We start from the raw sequence: 20,806 nt of genomic DNA, 5'->3' as shown, positions 1-20,806 counted from the left end.
AACGCACCTGGAAACCGGTGAAAACTTCTAGAAATGGTCCTGTTGTCTCTCATCTTTTCTTCGCAGATGGCTTGATCTTATTTGCAAAGGCTTCTCTATCTCAAGCTGATGTGATGTGCTCTTGTATTAATTGCTTTTGCAAGAATTCAGGCCAAGAAGTCAGTTTTGAGAAATCCTCCCTTTTCTATTCTCTAAATACTAAGGAAGGTCTAGCTGCTCAATTATCATATATATGTGGTTCTCCGTTAATGGATGACTTAGGGAATTATCTTGGAGTGCCTTTGTTACACTTGAGAGTTACTCCTAAAACTTATAAAGGCCTAGTTGAAAAAGTTCAACTCTGACTTGCCTCATGGAAAAGCCACACCCTTTCTATGGCTGGGAGACACACTCTAATTCAATCGGTTACAGCTGGCCTACCAGTTTATACCATGCAATTAGTAATACTTCCTATGTACATTTGTAATACTCTTGATAGATTGAACAAGAACTTTCTCTGGGGACACACTGAAGAACAGAAGAAATTCATCTTATGAAGTGGGATACGGTCTGTAAACCTAAATGTTATGGTGGCTTGGGATTGAAGAAGACATGTATGATGAATCAGGCTTTGTTACCCAAAACTGGATGGAGGCTTCTTCAACAGGAACAAGAGTTGTGGGCTCAGGCTTTGAATAAAAAATATCTTAAAGACGATTGCATTATGCAGAAGCTCTCATCACATTTTCCTTCTAATTCTAGTACATGGAAAGGCATTCTTTATGGAGCTCAACTGCTCCCTCAGGGGCCTAAATGGAGAATTGGATCTGGTACGCAAGTATCCTTCTGGAATGATTATTGGACAAGTCTTGGTGTTCTGTCTGCTATAACCTTGAAGCCTATTCCTCCCAATCTTGAAGGGCTAAGAGTGTGTGATGTTCTCGGTGATGGTGGTTGGGATTTACACTGGGTGCAAGAATTTTTATCTGAGAATGTGAAATTAAAAATTTTGAGTCTGCATGCAGGAGGTATTCGAAGTGGTGATGACACGATCATATGGAGGTTATCTCATAATGGTAACTTTTCTGTTAAATTTACATATCACTCTCTATTTTTGAATTTGGAACGTCAACCATGGCCATGGAACTTTATTTGGAAGCTTCAAGTTCCTCCTAAGGTGAAAACCTTTTTATGGACCCTTGTGCATGATAGATTGTTAACGAATGAAGTAAGGGTTCGTAGAGGTTTGGCTATAAATACTCATTGTCCAAGATGCGGCTTCCCGCTTGAATCCTTGGACCATCTCTTCAAAGACTGCACTATTTCTATGAGGATTTGGTCTACCCTCCATCCTACAAGTGAGTTCTCTTCCACTTACAACCTTCCCTTTAATGATTGGTTGCTTATCAATTTAAAGTCCTCTGTGAGAATGCAATATGAGGTTCCTTGGTGTTGCTATTTTGCTATGGGGCTTTGGTATATATGGAAATGGAGGTGCAGCATCATCTTAGATCATACTTTTAAATTTCTAGTTTGGCCTTCTTTAATTATTCATCAGTTTACCAGAGAATATTTTTAAGCAAATACGATTACACATGCCAAACCTTCACGACAGGTGGCTCAACTGTGTTGGCATTTTCCACCTAAGGATTGGCTCAAGTTAAATGTTGATGGCAGTTTGCATAAAAGTACTGGGATTATTTGTGCTGGAGGAGCCCTTCGAAATGATAAGGGTGAATGGAGAATGGGTTTTCTGCCAAGTTGGGCATTAGTCAAGTTGTTGAAGCTGAACTTTGGGGGCTTCTGAAAGGAATGAAAATGGCTTGGCAGAATGGTCGTAGACAGTTGAAAATAGAAATGGATTCACTTGTTGTGGTCAAGTTGGTTTTCTCTCCTATTGATCATCTCCATCCTCTTTATAGTATTGTGACAAGTTGTCAAGAGTTGTTGAGTAGGGATTGGAATGTGTCCCTTACCCATGTTTACAGAGAGTGTAATTCAATGGCTAATTTGTTAGCAAATATTGGGCATGGTTATGAGACTGGCTGCAGATTCTTTAGCTTCCCTCCTGCTGATGTCGTGCCTCTTTTGGAAGCTGATCTATTGGGCTTGTCTAAGCCAAGATTAATTGTGATTTAGGTTTTTGTCCTTTACCTTCGGGCATCCTTGTAATAAAAATAAAATAAAATAAAACTCATCTCAAAAAGCTATCTCAATCATAACATTAAGACCTTGTATGGTTTTTAGAAAGAGTGTTTCCGATAAGATGTTTACTAGAAAGTCATTACTTATCTGATAAATTAGATAAGTCAAAGATATGGATGCAAAGGAGGAGCAACAAAGTGAAACATAAACACTCTTGTAGGAAGAGGATTGTAATTTTTGCTCTTATAAAAAGGCATAGTCCTCCACTCTCTATAAACCGAGTTAAAAGAGTCTTGCCCCATAAAGACAACCAAGTTTCTGGGAGTAGTGCATCAGAGCTTTGCTTCAAGTTTCAGAAATGGCTCAAGGTCACTTCCTTCTCCTGGTATCATATGCATTAATTTGTCAAATATGAAAACATAAAGTACTTTGAAATAAACAAACATTAATGGCCAAATTAAGTTCAAGCGTGCAAATAATCACCTAAAGCATACAACATATTTCTCGCCACTTTTTCTGTTTCAAAACTGGATGAAGACTACGCAATGACACCCAAATCTTAATAGAACTGAGACTATCATAATCTGCCACCAACACCATGGTAGAACCTCCTCGTAGCTTACCATCGCATAAAGTCACTGAACAAATCACACCACAAGCTAGAGGGATCAAGCTCTCAGACTAACAACACTATGAAAATCCCATAGTTTTCCAAATATTTCTTGAAAAACTTCAGGATAATAGTTTGATGAGAGAGAGAACGACATATTAAAGATGCACTATCATCTAAAACTAACGACTTCCTTGATCCACATGCATAAAGTCATTGCACCCGAGCTAGGAGGCAAGATTCTTGGTCATATATATGTTCATCATTGAAGAAGGTGCTTTTTGTTATAACCTATTTGGAAATTGTGGGATAGTGATCCCACATTAGAGACAAGGCTCCTTCTTGCTCTCTTTATAGATATTTACACAACAAACATTTTAAATGGACAAAGTGAGAGGTAAGGCCCATTGGATGGGAGGCAAGGCCCTATATATTGTGTTTGTGTGTGTAATTTCAAAGATTAGGCCTTGGGCTTTTTGGCCTTAATTAAATTCCAAATAAAAATTATATTTTTCCTTTTTGTAATTTCAGATAAAGACAAATAAAACTAGTTTTGGATAATCTTATCCAAACAATTGCAACTGTTCAATTCAAATTCAAATTCAAATTAAACGAACAGTCGCGTCTCCTTATCCAATCTCTATAAAAAGGACATTAAGTTTCATTGCAGAAACACATCGGTTTCTTGACATCTATTTCTTCCACAAAAACTTGAGAGAAAACACAAGTGAAGTTCGCCATGTTTCAAATTATCTGTGCAACGCCTTGAAACGAGAGTTGTATCCTGCAGGATAGACGTTCAAGCAACCACAACACATGTGTGGGGACGAATTTCTATCTTAGGATATTGCTTCGCAAGCCTCTCTCAAGAATCAAGTCAGTTTTTTCATTTTATATTAGAATTGATTTATTTCGTATATTATCTATAAATTGTAGTTTATTTTTTGTTACACACACACTGTGATTTCAGCAACTAAGGATTGATTTGGGATTAAAATCCTTCACAAAATTCATAGAGAGAAAATTCTAACAGAGCTCTGGAGACTTGTTAAGATTACAAATATAGTATGATATTTATTTTTTGGCTAAAGAATATAAGTACTTTCTCAAGTATTTGAAAAGGAGAAGATCACGTACAACTAAATTTAAAGGTTAGTTAAAAGTTATGGAGAGGACTTTCATTTTTCATTTGAAAAATAATGCATTGGAATTACATGATAACTACGCGTTTGTGAGTCATATTATGAATCTCTCATTTATAAAGACTAGCTTTTTACCTGTTATTTGGATTCATAAAGTCACTCAAAAAACAAAGAGGTGTCAGTTTATCTACTTACTTTTAGTCGCGAGAATTTAAAATAAATATAGTTATCTATCCTATACTTCTCCCACTACCCTCGTCTTTTTTCCATAAGTATCTCTTTATTTATTTGTTTTTTTTTTTTACTTATTACTATAATAACTCTTATATTTATTTATTTAAAGAGCTTCCCTTCATAGTAGTAGAGATAAGACTTATCTCAATAATTTCTCCAAAAAAAACTTATTTTAACAAGTGTGAATCGAACGTGTCATTTGACATTACTGCCCACCTCAGACTCACACATGCCTTTGGTTTCTCACCTCCTTAAGGATAGTCTTTCCTTTCAATTTTATGTTTCTCCAGGGACCAGAGGTGCAAACCAGAATCCACAGAATTACAGAGTCCGAACCCGTCCTACTCGGCTGCGCCCCAGGTACATTTACATTTACACGCACACACCCACACCCGATTCCTTTTTCCACTTACTTTGTTTGCTTTCTTCACCCAAAACCCATTAATGGAGGTCGCAAATTGAACCCACCAAGGTTAGACCTCCCTTCCTACGACAACGCCTTTGTTTTATCAAAACCCATGATTTTAGCAGAGAGCCCAATTGTTAATTCTTCGTGTTGTGGATCGATTATAATAGGAACTTGAGGATGATCACGACGCCATTATACGTTTACCCATTTTAGATTTTGTCTCAACGGAAAATGGGTCGGCAAAAGTTTTCCGGGAAAGCCAAAGTGCCCGATTAGAACTTCATTGTTGTACTGACTTGTTTTTTTTTTAAAAAAAAAACCCTTTTTTATTTTTGTGTACAAGAAATTGTATTCACTCTTGGGTTTTGGTTTTCCCCCTCAAAACCCAGAAGTTGGAGGATATGTTTCAAGATGAGGACACGAGTTATATTTATGCTTTCAAAAATGAAAACTCTCTTTGATGTTTGATAGAGACATTTCCATTCTTAGCCTGTCAAATGCAGGAATGAGAATCTTGGTTTCTAGTGTTATTTTTCCCTTTTGCCCTGAGGAATCTAATGTTTTTCATAAACCCCATTGCAAGCAATTGGTTTAGAATTCCCCACTCCGAAGAAACAAGCCCTTGGTGTTGAATAGTGATAATTTGGGAAGCTTATGATACCAGCAAACAGTTTCAATGGTTAATTTAGAAATTTAATGATGAATGTGAAAGTAAGGCTGATATTAAGGCTGTTTATAGGGTGTCCTAGTTTCACCAGGGTTGGGAAGTAAGGCTGATATATTTTTTTTTTGAATTTCTTGCTTGGCTTATCTTTGGGAGACTATTCTAGCCCCGTTTGGCTTATCTTGGATTCTGTTCATTCAAACTAGGAGCATTGTCCCCTGTTTGATTCGAGGTGACGCTTACTGTAGACACAGTAAGTTTAGGGATGAGTGAGGGCTGAGAAGTCCTCCTCCAATTGGCTCGATTTGAATTTTGAACAAAGATGAGTTTGGACTGGGAGGCCCAGCAAATGTTTTGTCACTTGTTTTTTTTGTTTTTTCTCCTAGTTGAATGATTAGTCATTTCAACAAGGTCTAAGGCTTGTACAGGATGAATTATGTTCATGTGGAACTGTAGAAGGTTATAAGGTCAGACCACACATGAACACTTTGACTCTTTCCAGGGTTGTTTCTGACCTATTGACCCAGTTACAGTTATAAATGTCCGATTTACTGTTAAATTGACGTTTATCACATTGCTTGGCAAGTTTGGTTCATCAATCTCTGTTGATATTGAAATTGCTGCATAAATGTTTACAATTTTCCTGCTATGAGTACACACTGAGGGAGTGAAAATTTGATGCAGGGTTATATTAGGATAACATGGTTGATATGTCATTATCGACAAGTCATAGTAGTCATGACAATCAAGGGAGTGATGCGAAGACTGCTTTGCACCTGAGCGATCCGATGAGAGAAACAAAATCGTCTTTTGGTTTCTTTTCTGATTCTGACATATTGGTGTGGTTAAAAGGCCTTGCAATTGACTCTGGATATTGTAAAGCATCCCCAGGTTCAGCTCAACAGTTATGGAATCAGAGTCTTGAACTACGGAAACATTTGCTTCTTGCTAATGACGTTTCTCCTCGGGTAAGTTCAACCCAAAGATCGATTGTTTGTCAATCATCTCATCGATAAATGTAGTTGCTTATTTGACTAACAGCTTTCCTTTATACGATATTATTTAGCTAAACCAAATTAAGATGTTAGAATAATAAAACAATAGTTGACCGCATCCTGAAAGCTTAGCTTCACATGGTATCCATATTAGTATGTTAAGAGTAATAAAACTATGGTTGACTACATGTTAACAGTTTAGATTTAGAATGGCTCCACGTATTGTTAGTGATAATGTCTTCAATTTGAAATGTAGTATACATTTTTAGGACTGTTAATACAGAAGTTATTCTCAACATGAACTTCATTCTTCCCTCAATTTTCTGACGATGCCTTTTTTTCTCCTTTTGTTTTCTATAGAGTAAGCGAAAACTTGATCAGTTCCTAAGAGGTGGTAGATTCGCAGGCGCTTCAGAATTGGAAACGAAGAAATCCAATGATCATGTAAAGAGAATTTGTAGAGGGCATTCTGTCTCATGCTCAACCAATACAGATGGCAATAATGAAATTTTCAGACCACAGATTCTATGCAGTTCACTCATGTCTGGAAATTCGTTGACAAATGAGGATGATTATCGAGTGAAGCAATGTTGTCCCGATTTGACCATTCTGGATGATATGGAAAAATACGGTGCTCCCTACAAGGATAATTCTGCTTCTCCCCTCATTGATGCAGATGAATCAGTCCATGGTTCGAGTACATTAAGTCTGGAAAAATCCAACTTCTGTGATGCAACCACTTTGAAGGTTAATGATTCAGTTGACAGTTCAGATTCTTTCAGTTTAGATGAGTATGATTCAGAACTTGAAAGGGCATTGAGGTTATTGGTTTCCAGTGATGATGATTTTCGAAGATCTGTTACTTCCACTCACCCTAAAATGAAGTCAGAGGAGAGAAATCATAAGGCTTGTGAAATATTGAGATGTTTATTTTCCGATGGCAAGTATTTTCGAAGGTCTGTTCCCATTGGCCGTGATTTTCAGGCTGATGTTCCAAAGTGGATAGGACCAGTCAATAGGAATAAGCTTTACAGTGAGGATGGTGATTCAGAAGTGTCAAGGTGGTTGGGCACGCTTATCTGGCCAATCAAAGGGAGGAAATGTGGAGGAGCTACCATAAAAGCAATTGGGAAAGGGAGACCTGAGTCTTGTTCTTGTGTCTCTCCAGGATCTGTTGATTGTGTCAAACACCACATTCATGAAGCACGACTTTGCTTGCAGTCCGAGATTGGTCCTGCCTTCTGCAGTTGGAAGTTTGACGAAATGGGAGAATTTGCCTCAAAGTCATGGACTTTAAAAGAACAGAGAACCTTTGAATCTCTTGTTAGAAAAAATCCACTATCAAACGAAGCAAGCTTTTGGAAGCTTGCGTTTAAGCGTTTCCCTGATAAGCGCAAGAAAAGCATCGTGAGTTATTACTATAATGTGTTCATCCCTAGACGTATGAGCCTTGAGACTAGATCTTCCCTTGATGAAATTGACAGCGATGATGACTCGATAGAGGTATAGCAGAGAGGCTATAATGTAGAGTTAGAGTGATAAGACATATTCTGAAGACATGAAACTTTCGATTTTTGAGCGGTTTGGGGTTGAGACTCGTGAAAATCTAGCTCGACTGCATTTTTGAAGACTGATGTTGCCAGACCAGTGGTAATTTTGGCCTTTGGGTTTAAGAAACACACAAAAATCCAACTCATTTTTTATACTTAATTACTTGTGATTTGCTTCTTACGAATTCTTTCCTGTAGTGTGAGTATATGCATTTGTCTCTTATTGAGGGTTCCAATCCAAATCTAAGAGAGGCCAACAGAAATTAGACTTGGACTAGTTGTGGTATTCACAAAGGGTTCTGATGGAAAGATTTATACTTTCAGGTTCCCCTTTTGGATGAATCTCTTTGAACGGATACAATCCAAATTTTGTACTCCTTTGAAGGGTAGAATACTACTTTAAAGGAACATGTCTGATGCCAATAGGAATATGAACTGCAACTCTTATTACACACAAACGACTGTCACGAAACAAAGCGACTCCACATGTGATGCAGCTGGAATGTCTGTGCAAGCAAGTCCTTAATCCCGAATGTGAGACTCAGGGCCATGGAAGTGCACATCTCGGCGATTGAGAGCTTGCAATGGTCTTGCATTCTGTTCTGCGAACTGCATTCAAATGACAGTTTGAAGTAAACAAAATCACTACACCAAAGAGTGAAAAAGAACAGAAAATGAAGAAAAAAATGATCAAATAGTCATGAATTAACAAAGTTAGGCTACTTACGTCATGAACGGCTTCTCGAAGCAACTCCATTTGCTCTCTTGAAACAGTAGTTAACTGATGATCACGAAAGTTAACGAGATTAATTAACTTCAGATAATTCTAAGATTTCGCTCCGAAGTCTACAAGACTTTAACAAATCGATGGTTGGTATTGATGAAGATTATACCTTTTTGTGGATGATCCAAGTTACTCCTTCAGTGCAAGGAGGTACAGTGAGTGAGCCTATGTACTTGTAAAATTTTTTGCCACCCTTCTTCACATCTCTTGGATCAACCACCCCTCTGTGTCTCTCTTCCTCTTCATCAATCATGGCATGGATATCCGTGCTTACCTGAAAAGGTCAAAAAAATAGTGAGATTGAAGATCTTTAAAACATACATTGATTTGATGCGAGTCACCAACTTTGTTCACAAAATGATGTGTTTGTTTGTATGCATATCGGAGCCAAAAATTGAATAAATATAAACAACCACATCATTTTCAGGTCAACAAGATCAATTCACTAAGCTTAGCACGCAGTACATAATACCAATAGACTGGGGCTTTTACCTCCGACAGAAACTTATCAGGCTTGCCAAGTTTGTAGAGGTATGTAACCACAACTATGTTGTTTTCGACATTTGCATCAGGGATTAGGTGTACCATATGAAGCTCCATGTCAAATCTTATACCATCAATTGTATGCTCGGATGGTGAGTGCCAGTGGCATTGTTGTAGCAAGTAATCTGTGCCATTAATCTCTACGGATCCAGCATCACCTAGATTCCACTGGACCTGTTTCACTCAGAAGTTAATACAAGAATTGGCTTGGTTCACAGTCACATAAAGAAAACTAAGCAATTGAAAAAGCTTCATCCAAGAATAGTTGCAAGAGATTTAAAGATGTGATGACACTATTTAGGTGTTATTCCTAATACTTCCAAAAAGCCACTATGGAAACCAGACTACTCATTATCGTATTAGTTTCCAACACTCCTGTAAAGATTTCAATATGACTTTAGAGTGCCAATACTTCCTTACCGAAATGTCATGGCCTCTATTTCTGATTGTTGCATTTGCAGGCTTGTACTTGAGTCTCACCTCCCCTTTGTTTAGGTGTACTTGCACGTTCTCACTCAGCAAATCTACCGGAGATTGCAGTGTCCCATGTTTACATGCTGCCCATTCTTCCCTAAGCTCTCCCCAATACTTTGGTCCCTTCTCACTGTCATTCAGATAATCAAACTCTCTTTCTTCTTCTGCAAGAACAATCCTAACATCAGTAATTATAAGAGCTAGCAACCAATATCAACGTTAACAAATACTAGGCTAGCTGCGTGTGATTTTTTGGAAATTACCTACTTCTTGAGCTGTAACGGGTGTTGAGTGCAAAATTTGAAGGAGAAGAAGAAGCAGCATAAATAAAGAAGTGAAGATGGACTTCCTCTGATCCATCATCATTATCAGCAAAAAGAGTTGCAAAGATCTTGCAAATCAAGGGAGACTTTGTTTTTGCAACCAAGTAACTAGGAGTTTATATAGATACCTAATTCATGTACAAACATTAATTGACCAATGCTATCAATTGACTTGATCAAATTCGTACAAAATTAAGATATTGAAGTTCCCTCGGTTCACGGAGTCATTCATAATTATGCTTTTGTCCGACCAGCTGTTTAGTACTAATATATTTTTATTTGCATTTGCAACCGTACATCGACATTTTAGTATTCGTCTCCATGGATAGCAATTGCCAATCCTCCGATGTCAACTAGAGGAAGTACTCTTACGTACGATTGAACGATTTAATTGTAAATTAATATGATATACATTGTTGCGGAAGGTGCTTAAGTTCGACTACTCTATATCTAATTCGTATGGAGCCATCATTTTCTCAGCCATCTTATCACACACCATACAGATCATTGATGATGTTAGCATAAATATGTAGATTAGTTTACTTTTTTTTTTTAATAGAGATCACACGGTATTCTCAAAGGCTTCTTAAATTCAGAGACTAATCCGTACGCTGGGGTCATGTCAAAACGCTTCATTCCCCCTAGTTACCAATAATAGATTAGGATTTAAACTCAAATCAGCGTCAACGGGATTCGAACCCAGGTGTGGAATCCCCACACATGGAGACTCTTATTAACTCGACCACTTGTGGTGGTTTATATTAGTTGACTTTGATTAAGGCTGGCTATGAATTTTGTCTGCATCGTACATACAAGGATTAAATATCTTAGGATTTAATAATCATGTACGGAATCGTATAAGAGGACAAAATACATGAGAAGTAGAAAACCATGATTAATTTGAGTTTAGAGAAACTTAACAATCCTCTAAACTGATCTTCTGACTTTTCATCTCTTATATGTCAGTCTAATTAAAAGGAATAACATTAGCATTGACTTTCTGAAAAAAAATTTAAGCTTGCAAAGATTGAGACAGCTTCCCTAGCCCTCTGAGTAGTTGCAAGTTTTTTAGAACTTCTAATAAAAGGGAATTGTCGAAACGGCCAAAAGAAGGAAAAAAGAAAAGAAAAGGAGAAACGCTTTATAAATTAGTATTGGAGGCTTCTTGTTGATATTAATTTTGTGTTATATTTCTAATTAATATCAATGTTGTTTTAAGTTTCAACTTTATTAATTTTCTATTATATATCAACAGTGGTGTTCACCTGGTATCAAATAATTTATGCTCAATAACCCTTAAATTTACATCTAAAGGTGAAAAACAAAACACCTCAACTTAATTGTTCCAAACAATACTTTTACTAATACAATTCAGAAATACCAAGCTAGCAAGTATTCTTTTTCTTTGGGTTTGTCATGAAGCTAGTCGAACTGTCGAACTAGCATATATGCATCTGAGTAGATTCATCAAGCATGTTTCAGACGAACTCTAGCTCGATCTGATATCAACGATCGATGATCAGTTGTGTTTGTCCCTCGCGCTATTGTCACTTTTTTGGATCTCTCGATGATTGACTGGCTGCACTGCACTGGCCTTGCATTCAGCTCTGCATACTGCAATTATGAAATAAGAACCAATAAATAAGTTAATTGATCAAGTCATATAAGCTTATTAACTATATAAAGTAATTAAAGCCACTTGCTGTGCATGATGTCATTCGAAGTAGATTTATTTGTTCCTTTGAAACAGTTCCAAACTGGATCACATTAAATCATGAAACCAAAATTAGGCTGTTAAAGAGCTGGATCACATTAAATCAAAATTAGGCTGTTAAAGAGCCTAAAATTAGGCTCTTAAAGAGCCTAATTAAACCAAAATTAGGCTGTTAAAGAGCTTGATCACATTAAATCTGGGCCAAGGCCCAAATGCTAAAACTTAGAAAGATGCATCAATTTAACAGGAGGCCGAAGTAATTACGTGTTTGCTGATGATCCAAATAATGCCTTCAGTTCATGGAGGAATAAGATCCCACATATTTGTAGTAGTATTTGTTGCCACCCAGTTGAATTGTTTGTGATTCTCATATGCTTCTCTCTGCCTTTTTTTTTTTTTTTTTGGATTAAATTCTCTCTGCCTTTTGATTAGTCATTAATGCTGCATCCTTCATCAGCTGACCAAAATCGATCACAAGTACTACCAACATGTTAGATCGTTAAGACTTAAGAGTAATCAATCTTATTAGTCCGAAAGGATATAGGCTTGGTGTTATTATTATTATTTTTTTTTGGGGGTTAAAACAGGAGCCAAGAACAACATAGTGCTCTCTCATCCTAAATTTATTGAAATAAAGATAATGTACAATCTAGGATGACATAAGAGCTAAACCCCTAAAGAACAAAATGAATGCCATCAAATTTAAATAATGCAACTAGCATAAACAAAAAGAACAAATCAATGAAAACGAAAGTCAGGGAAACCAAGCTTATCTCATTGACATTGGTCATGAATGAAATGAGGAGGCTCATCCCACCAAGTCAATACAAACACCGACAAACTGTATATATAGGGTTCGTACTTTATTGAATATATATGTAATATACACATCGATCAGTAGTTTACTTTTAAAAGATTATAGGCTCGGATTGAAATCAATGAAACAGAACTGCTACATATTAGTGAACATTCAACATTAAGTAGAAATTTCACCTTAGAGAGGTAAGAGTCGGGACGACCAATCTCGCAAAAGACTCCAACAACAACAATATTGTTTTGGACTTTCGGATCCGGGCTTGTATAGATCATGTGGAGCTCCATACCGTACCTGCTTAATATATAATATGAACCAAAAAAATAGATAAGATAAATTTGATCTGGGAAGCAACGTACTCATCTCATATTCTCATATACAATTTGTGATGAAGCTTTTGCCAACGTCGCCTGCCCATCCAAGCTGCAATGTACCATATGCATATATAATGTTAATATTTATCATATTATGTTGTTATATGTTGTTATTTTGCAGCGCATGTTTAATATATATATATATATATATTTAAGATTCTTGAGAGATCGATGGATGCTTACCTTGATATCATGACCTCTATTCTTGACAGTGGCGCTAGAAGGCTTGTGATTGATCTTTAGCTCTCCATACATTGAAGTTTTAGATTCAGGTTTGCCTACTGAAAGGACCACATGGTCATAGCAATGCTGAACGAGGAAAAATGGGTAAATGCATGACTCATGCAAGTATATGCAGATGCAGGTGATTGAGATCACCTCTAGTCTCTAGAGGGTGATGAGTTAAGATTGGACGACTAGCTACCAATAATAAAAGAAGGGGCGTTACTGTTGTATATATGACCATTATCACACTGCGTGTTTTGGCTTTAGTAGTATTTCTTCCATGATTTTCTTTTTTGTTAAATCCATCTGTGTAATTGCCCATATATATATAGACATGGGTGGTGTTAGTGGCGGAGCCAGTTAAGGACGAGCGGGGGCCATTGCCCCCACTGAGATTATGAAATTTGTTAACTGAGAGGGAGATTTTGAATAATATGCCCCCACTGAAAAAATATGTTTACAATATATAAATATATTTATGTTCCCACATGGCCACATTCCACATTCCACATCCCACATCCCATAAACCCGTAAAGATGTTATATGTGTTCCCACATTCCACAACACACATAAATATATTTAATTGGTGGGTGGATCAAACAATGCATCACTACAACTCTACAAGTCTACACTCTAGCTACATGCGCACTGCACCACATGCATAGCTCACAATTCCACAAATGACAGTCAAATGCAAACACAAGTACCCGAGTGCAATACTGCAATTTGCTCCCCAGTTCGGTTCTTCATTCTCCAGGAGTTCAGGTTATCTATTCTCCTAGTCCTCTGTTCTAGTATATTTCCAAATTCCAATTGAGAAAACTGTGTATTGATTATTGAATTCATGATTTGGATTTTGGGAATCTATTAATTTGTTCTACTGGTAGTCTGGTACTCTTGTAGGATTATGAATCTATGAATGAATGAAGGGTATGTATTTAATTGAAATATTATTAATATTTAGCTACTGTAATGTTGTGATCATGATCAATGGTCTATTTTGGTGTAAATTTTTTTTGCCCCCACTCAAAAACATTTCTCCCTCCGCCACTGGTGTAGTAAACTAGTAAAAATGTTACTCCTGGCCCGTGCATGGATAGTTTGTTGAAAGTTGAAACTATCCGGGTCTGTGATAACACATGCAAAAGGCAAATTTCACAAAATGGCTTATTTCTATGGTATAGCTGTATAACATAAAAGTCACGTCCATGCACATTATTGAATTGTCAAAAATGTTGTTGAATTGGTATATATCCTTTAACACTGTGTGATCCACAAGCATTGATGCGCTAAAAGCAAGCGCATAATTTAACCATGAAAATATCGTTAGTAGTATAAGCAAATAGGGATCGTTCTATTCCGGGGATTGAGGGTACACCTGTCATTGTCAAACAATTAAACAATTAAAATTAAAACAAAGTATAATATTCACAAATATATTCACAACTATAAACATTATTTACGAAAAAATGGTGGATTTTTTTTTTGGATTTTCGAAAATAAAACTAAGTTAACAAAATAATTAAAATGAAAAAAACATAAAAATACGAATGGAATGAGAAAACAAAGATCAAAATCGAAACATATGATTAAAATTGATTCAAACCCTAATATTGTTCATCTAAGTCATGAGAAAGGAGTTGATCATGTGAAACATTAAAAGCAAACAATTTCCCATATTTTACTTTTCAATGCTAATTAACCCAAGCGAAAGCACCTAGATCAATCCTATCAAACATGCATTCAAGCACTAGAAAGCTAGTTAATCATAACATGTTTAATGCATTACACATAAAGAAAGGCTATCAACTCAAGTGTACAACTTAGTATGGAAAAGTCCACCTAATTGCAATCCTCGTTAATTAAATTCGATCTTTGTGCAAAAACTTTACTACTTTGATTTAAGTTTACACAAAACGAAAAGTCGATTTCATGTTCTTAAACCTAGCAACAATTATGCATAAACCCTATAAGTGTCGACCCAAATAAGATTAATACAAAAATGATATCTATAACGCAAATTTAATTAAGCAAACCCACATAAGCAACTCTCGAAGAACAATGATATGAATCTGAAAATATCAATTAATCATAAAAATTCCAGAAATAATACTTTGTTCATACATATGGAAAATTCTACAATGTGTTAACGTATGACATGCATACAATTGCCTTAAAAGTGGTAAAATGAGTCCTCAAAATAGTAATATTAGTACTCAGTGTAGTAACATGAGTCCTTAAAGTAGTAAATTTTCTTAGTTACCACATGAGTCTTCAAAATAGTAATATTAGTCCTCAAAATGGTAACATGAGTAATTAAAGTGGTAAATTTTGCTTAGTTTACCATATGAGTCCTGAAAATAGTAATATTAGTCCTCAAAGTGATAACATGAGTCCTTAGAGGAGTAAAAATAGTTGATGTATGAGAAATGTTAACATACCATAGCTTTACCCCATACATATATGTCAACTAGAACAAAACCAACGAAATCAAAGCAAAGGTTACAAAGGAGAATCAGATTACACCGTGAGATGGAGATGAGATGAACGAATTGAGGATGTAGTCTCTTGAATCTCGAAAGCAAGCTTCAAGGATGATGATGGAGGATGATGCTCACGGCAATTCTTCTTCTCCCTTGGCCTTGCTTGAACTCGTGGCCGGCTTGCTCTAGAGGGTGGAAAGGAAAATGGAAAGGAAATGGAGAGACAAGGAGATGGAATGGATGAAGGAATGTGTGCCTTAGAATGAGAGGAGAAGGTGTTTATATAGGGAAGAAAAAGAAGAGTGAAATGATGAGTGGAAGAAAAATAATGAAAGTGGATCTAAGTTCACTTGTAAAATATGGAAAAGATAGAGAAATGATGAAATGAAACCAAAGCATGAAGGTGCAGCAACATGGAAGTGATGATGATCTATTAAAGAGATTTGTAGAAGAAAAATATATCTAAGGAAAGAGAGAAAAACATCTAGCTTTCTTCATGTGGGTAGGAAACATGAACATGTGAATATTGAGCTGTTTTTAGGTCAGTTTCTGCCCCTTTATTCCTTCAATTATTTCTCCAACAAGACTTCATATTGGGTCTCCGATTTCTTCATATCAAATGTTCCTCTATGAGTGTAGATCATCCTGATCAATTTTCAGAGCTTCAATCCATGTGGTTGGGCCAGAAATTCTGCTGGACTCCTCACAGGTCTAGTTTTCCAGTTTTGCTTCTGCAGAAAATTGGACTAATTGTTTGAAGGCCTTCCACTTCTATCTGGATCTTGCACTCTTCATATGAAATGTTCCTTTGGGTGTCTAGAATGGATCTGGAAGGTTTCAGCTCATTTGAAGTTCATTTCACTACAAGAGAAAATGTCATCGGCGACAACCCAAAGTTGTCGTAAAAAGTTAAAATTTCTCGCTTAATTGAAAATGCGACAACTTTGAGTTGTCGCAACCAGTTGTCGCCTTATGTGTTTTACTGATTGTCAAAAGCGACGAAATTGCACTGTTGTTGCTTTTTCAATATGCGACGCAATTGGTTTCTCACATATGACAAATTGTGAGACACAAAAGTGTGTTACTAAAAATTATATGCGAGACTTTATATTTGTTACTATTTTTAATATACGAGGCTTTGTTTACGTCGCATATTCAATATGCAGGGTTTGAATGTTTGTTGCATTTTGAATTAGCGACGCAATTTGTTCCTCGCATATGAAATCTTGAGAGACAAATGAGTGCGTTACAGAATGCTATAAGTGAGACTTTATATTTGTTACAATTTCTAATTTATGAGACCTTGTTTACGTTGCATATTCCGTTTGCGAGGTTTATATGTTTGATCAAAAATTTATATGCGAGACTTTTTTTGTTGCAAAAAATAACTGCGAGGTTTCATTTTTGTTGCATATATTAATCTGGGACACATATGTATTTGTTGTAGAAAATTATATGCGAGGCTTCTTGTTTGTCTCCTATAATTTGATCAAGGAATTAATTGCGTCGCATATTGAAAAAAAGACAATCCTGTTATTTCGTTGCTTTTGATAATCAGTAAAACACATTAGGCGACAACTGGTTGTGACAACCCAAAGTCGTCGCATATGTAATTAAGCGAGAAATTTAGTCTTTTTACGACAACTCTGGATTGTCGCCAATATCTTTATAAAGATATGTCAAATCAACATAGTTGTCGAAAATATAAAATGCAAGATTAAATATTTGTTGATAAAAATAATAGGCGAGGTCGCATATTATGTTGCATATAATGATTTGCAACATATGCAAAAGAATCATTGTTTGTTGCAAACGACTTTAAATGAGGCTGGATTGTTTGTCTCATTTAATAATTATTTATTTAAAAATTTCAAAATAATTTGAATATTAAAAAAAATATTAATAATAATCAAAGACTTATTAAATCATTAATCACATAGAGTTTACAAAAATTCTACTCAAAAATAATAATAACTAATAAAAAGAAAAATTGTTTATCAAGACTAGCTAAAACCTAAACTAAAAATTACTGAAAATGACTTTATGAATCACAAAATCTTCCTCCAAGAAGTTTGGCACAACTCCACTAAGGCATGTTAAATGAAAGGCACAGCTCTGCCACGATTCATACTCCTTTGTTTCTTCGACTAGCTGAATTCTTGTTGCATTTTTCCTTTATAAATAATGTGAAGTCAAATATATATACTCTTAAGATTTTTAATCCAAGCATAAAATGTAGGTATAGAGAACACATACAATATACTTTGGATTAGTGTAGAGTTTATCACATAGCCAATGCCACTCCTCTGTCGATCTCTCATGCCATAGATTCGGTGGAGAAAGCGTGGCTCGTCCCTCAGCAGGTGTTCTACATTTTCGGTAGTGATCATGCAACTTCCACTTGAATTGAGTATACGCCAAGCACATCTTATTATTCACAAAATTCACAATTTTCGGATGTTCTATTTCCACATCAAAATGTACCTAATGAAGACTCAAATAATCCAAATATGTTAAGGACACAAGCCAATTTGACTAAATAACTTACTGTTAATCCCTTTCTCAATGTCTTCTTAATATCTGCTGGAATCTTATTCCACCCACAGTAACATATCGGAGCTCGACTTCAAACTTGAATCCCTATAAAGGTAGTGAACTTATTGTACATGTATTCAGTAATAGGGACCCAATACATCCGGTCAAATATTATCTCCATCTTTTCGTTGCTATTCCTAGCAATCATCTGAATCATACCCTTTTCAGTCGTTTTTCCATGCTTTCTTTTCAATTCAGCAGGGATAGAGGAAGTCTTGACTTGTAGAGCTTGAAATGTCATCTGCATTACATAACAAGAAAGAGTCAAACTATTTATTCAAAGTTTAGTAGAAGTATAACTATCTTTTGTACCAAAAAAAAAAAATACAACTTATTCAAAGTTTAGTCTCGACCTAGACATATAGACAAAGGTATGGACCCAAAAAAAAAAAAAAAACAATACATTTGATACCGCCCAGCAAAATATCAGAATCATTGACCAATACCGCCCACAAGTTTAATAAGACCAAATGACCATAACTCTTTTAAACACATTGTAGTCTGTTTTCCCCAACCGCTCCCATAAGATGTACATAAATTTCAGATCATAAAGCGAAAAAAAAAAAATTATAAGTTAAAGAAACATTGCTGTCTTCAAAAAGCACATACAATATATTGTGGCATACTACAAACTAGTAACAACAACACCAAAAAGAAAAGAAAGGAATGGGACAGAAGAACATGCACAGACTAGAGTTTAGAGAAAAGAAAAGAAAATTTGCATGTTATAATCCAGATCAGACAAACACAAGAACATGCATGTGGGTGGAGAGCGAGTGAATCAAAATGACACTAATTTTTCAAATTTTATATAACAAGAAGAAGAAGAAAAAGGGAGAGAAAGAATATGGAATTCGAGCCAGATATTATCAATTGAATAAAAAGGAAGAATAATTACACTATTGGTTTGCATTTCTCTGACCAATTGAATGTGAAATATTGATTTTCGTATACTTTCGACTCTGTAGTTAAATATGCAGTTTTTCTGTTATCTGCAAGGTGAATTGACAAGCCAGAGTAGACATAACAAAACCTTAATTGAAAAAGAGGCTACAATCACATACAAAGTAGTTTTCTTGCTTTTGAAATTTGAACAACTGATCTAGGAGCAACTCTAAATATCATAAGAAAACATGGAATGTACATTGGTATGAGATTTGCTCTTAATGTGTATGTTATACCCTCTTGCAATTGAATCGAGATTGTTTGGAAGTTGTGAACCATGTTAATTGTGAGGAGCGTGGAGAATATACCTTTGAGCAGATATTACCAATCCAACTATCTGAAACAGATAATTGCAAAATCTCTACAGATAACCCAATACACATTCAACCAATTGCAGCAAAACTCAGAAAAATTCAACCAATAACCTAGAAACATACCTGGAAAATTGAACATCGGAAAATCGAACGAAGAACACCTGTAATCTGCAATTCGACAAAAGAAAAGGAACTAAAAGTCAAATGAAGAAAACACCTTAAAAGAAAAAATAAAAAGATATAAACTTAGGCAATTTGCAACAGACCCTTCAAAATGAAGATTGAATAGAGAGAGTAGAAGTTGATCTTGTGATGAACAGAACCAGTTCCCTTTTATATTGTCGTCCATCTCTTTTGGGTTAGGAAGATTCCTAATTAGGACTCGCTCTCAAAATCCCCCTAATTTTCCCGCTTGGTTGATAGAAGAACAAGAAGTATGGCGAGTGAAGATTTCTGTGAGCGGAGAGAAGAACGGGAAGAGATGGAAGAAACTCATGTTATCAAGTTGTTTTGACAGATAAGAATGAAACCTAACTAGTTAAAGAAAAAAAAAATAGAATCAGAATCATAATTATCGCATAGACTATAATTAGTTTGATATATTCATAATGATGGAATAAAAACCATAATTAATTTCTATATATATATACAAGAAGTCAAAATCAATACGTTGAAATAACTTTAACTAAGAAAGGGATATATTGTTATATATATATTAAAGAGAAAAATTCAGTTACCGTCCCCAAACTATTCTGCCAAGGCCAATGTGATACCCGAACTCTCAAAAGTATCAATGTGATACCTAAAGACCTAAATTGGCATCAATGTGATACTTCCGTCCAAAATTTCTGACGGCGCCGTTTGTTTGCTGACGTGGCAAGCACGTGGGTCAAAAAAAAAGGGCAAAATCGACTTTTTACCCTTTTTTTTGTTAATTCCTCAAAAAAAGAAAATTTCAGCTACCATCCCCAAACTATGCTGTCAAAGCCAATTTGATACCCGAACTCTCAAAAGTATCAATGTGATACCTAAAGACGTATTTTGACATCGAAGTGATACTTCGGTCAAAAATCTCTAACGGCGTCGTCTGTTTGCTGACACGCACAAAATGAGCGTCAATCCCCGGCAACGACGCCAAAAATTGACAAGCTCGAAATGAGTGTCAATCCCCGGCAACGGTGCCAAAAATTGACACGCTCGAAATGAGTGTCAATCCCCGGCAACGGCGCCAAAAATTGACACGCTCGAAATGAGTGTCAATCCCCGGCAATGGCGCCAAAAATTGACACGCTCAAAATGAGAATTGACACGCACAAAATGAGCGCGTAATTTAACCCTGTAAAATGTCATCGTTAGAATAGAATAAGTAGGGATCGTTCTAACCGAGAATTGAGGGTACACTTGTAATTGTGTAAACAAATAAAGAAAAGTATTATTTACAAAAATAAAATAAAGAATATAAATATATACAATTGTGTAAACAAATAAAG

At 35.8% G+C, this 20,806-nt stretch overlaps 2 protein-coding genes across 4 annotated transcripts; one reads left to right on the top strand and one right to left on the bottom strand.

The window, feature by feature from the left end:
- Positions 1-3,401: 3,401 nt before the first annotated feature.
- On the top strand, positions 3,402-7,913 carry LOC112195154. 3 transcript variants are annotated; one of them, XM_024335509.2, is made up of 4 exons: positions 3,402-3,610; positions 4,401-4,470; positions 5,868-6,151; positions 6,539-7,913. In XM_024335509.2, the coding sequence occupies exons 3-4, from the start codon at positions 5,885-5,887 to the stop codon at positions 7,685-7,687; spliced, it is 1,416 nt and encodes a 471-aa protein (XP_024191277.1). In that variant the 5' UTR covers positions 3,402-3,610; positions 4,401-4,470; positions 5,868-5,884; the 3' UTR covers positions 7,688-7,913. The 3 variants fall into 3 exon arrangements, with proteins under 3 accessions (XP_024191277.1, XP_024191278.1, XP_024191279.1); XM_024335510.2 differs by lacking the exon at positions 3,402-3,610 and having other exon boundaries at positions 3,620-4,470; XM_024335511.2 differs by lacking the exon at positions 3,402-3,610 and having other exon boundaries at positions 4,469-4,582.
- A 213-nt stretch (positions 7,914-8,126) lies between these two features.
- Positions 8,127-10,151, bottom strand: LOC112195155 (alpha carbonic anhydrase 7). Its single transcript, XM_024335514.2, has 6 exons — positions 9,793-10,151; positions 9,476-9,693; positions 9,005-9,229; positions 8,622-8,786; positions 8,456-8,509; positions 8,127-8,337 (listed from the first exon to the last, which is right to left on the bottom strand). The coding sequence occupies exons 1-6, from the start codon at positions 9,893-9,895 to the stop codon at positions 8,251-8,253; spliced, it is 852 nt and encodes a 283-aa protein (XP_024191282.1). The 5' UTR covers positions 9,896-10,151; the 3' UTR covers positions 8,127-8,250.
- Between the last annotated feature and the right edge of the window lie 10,655 nt (positions 10,152-20,806).

This window comes from Rosa chinensis, chromosome 3 (genome assembly GCF_002994745.2).
Source record: "Rosa chinensis cultivar Old Blush chromosome 3, RchiOBHm-V2, whole genome shotgun sequence".
NCBI classification, from domain to species: Eukaryota; Viridiplantae; Streptophyta; class Magnoliopsida; order Rosales; family Rosaceae; genus Rosa; species Rosa chinensis.
This window is presented reverse-complemented; position numbering and strand designations above follow the sequence as displayed.

Coding starts and splice junctions, on each gene's coding strand:
- LOC112195154 (XM_024335509.2), top strand. CDS start 5,885: ATGGTTGATATGTCATTATCGACAAGTCATAGTAGTCATGACAATCAA. Junction 6,152..6,538: donor CTAATGACGTTTCTCCTCGG/GTAAGTTCAACC, acceptor TGTTTTCTATAG/AGTAAGCGAAAACTTGATCA.
- LOC112195155 (XM_024335514.2), bottom strand. CDS start 9,895: ATGATGATGGATCAGAGGAAGTCCATCTTCACTTCTTTATTTATGCTG. Junction 9,694..9,792: donor CGTTACAGCTCAAGAAGTAG/GTAATTTCCAAA, acceptor TTGTTCTTGCAG/AAGAAGAAAGAGAGTTTGAT. Junction 9,230..9,475: donor ATAGAGGCCATGACATTTCG/GTAAGGAAGTAT, acceptor TGAGTGAAACAG/GTCCAGTGGAATCTAGGTGA.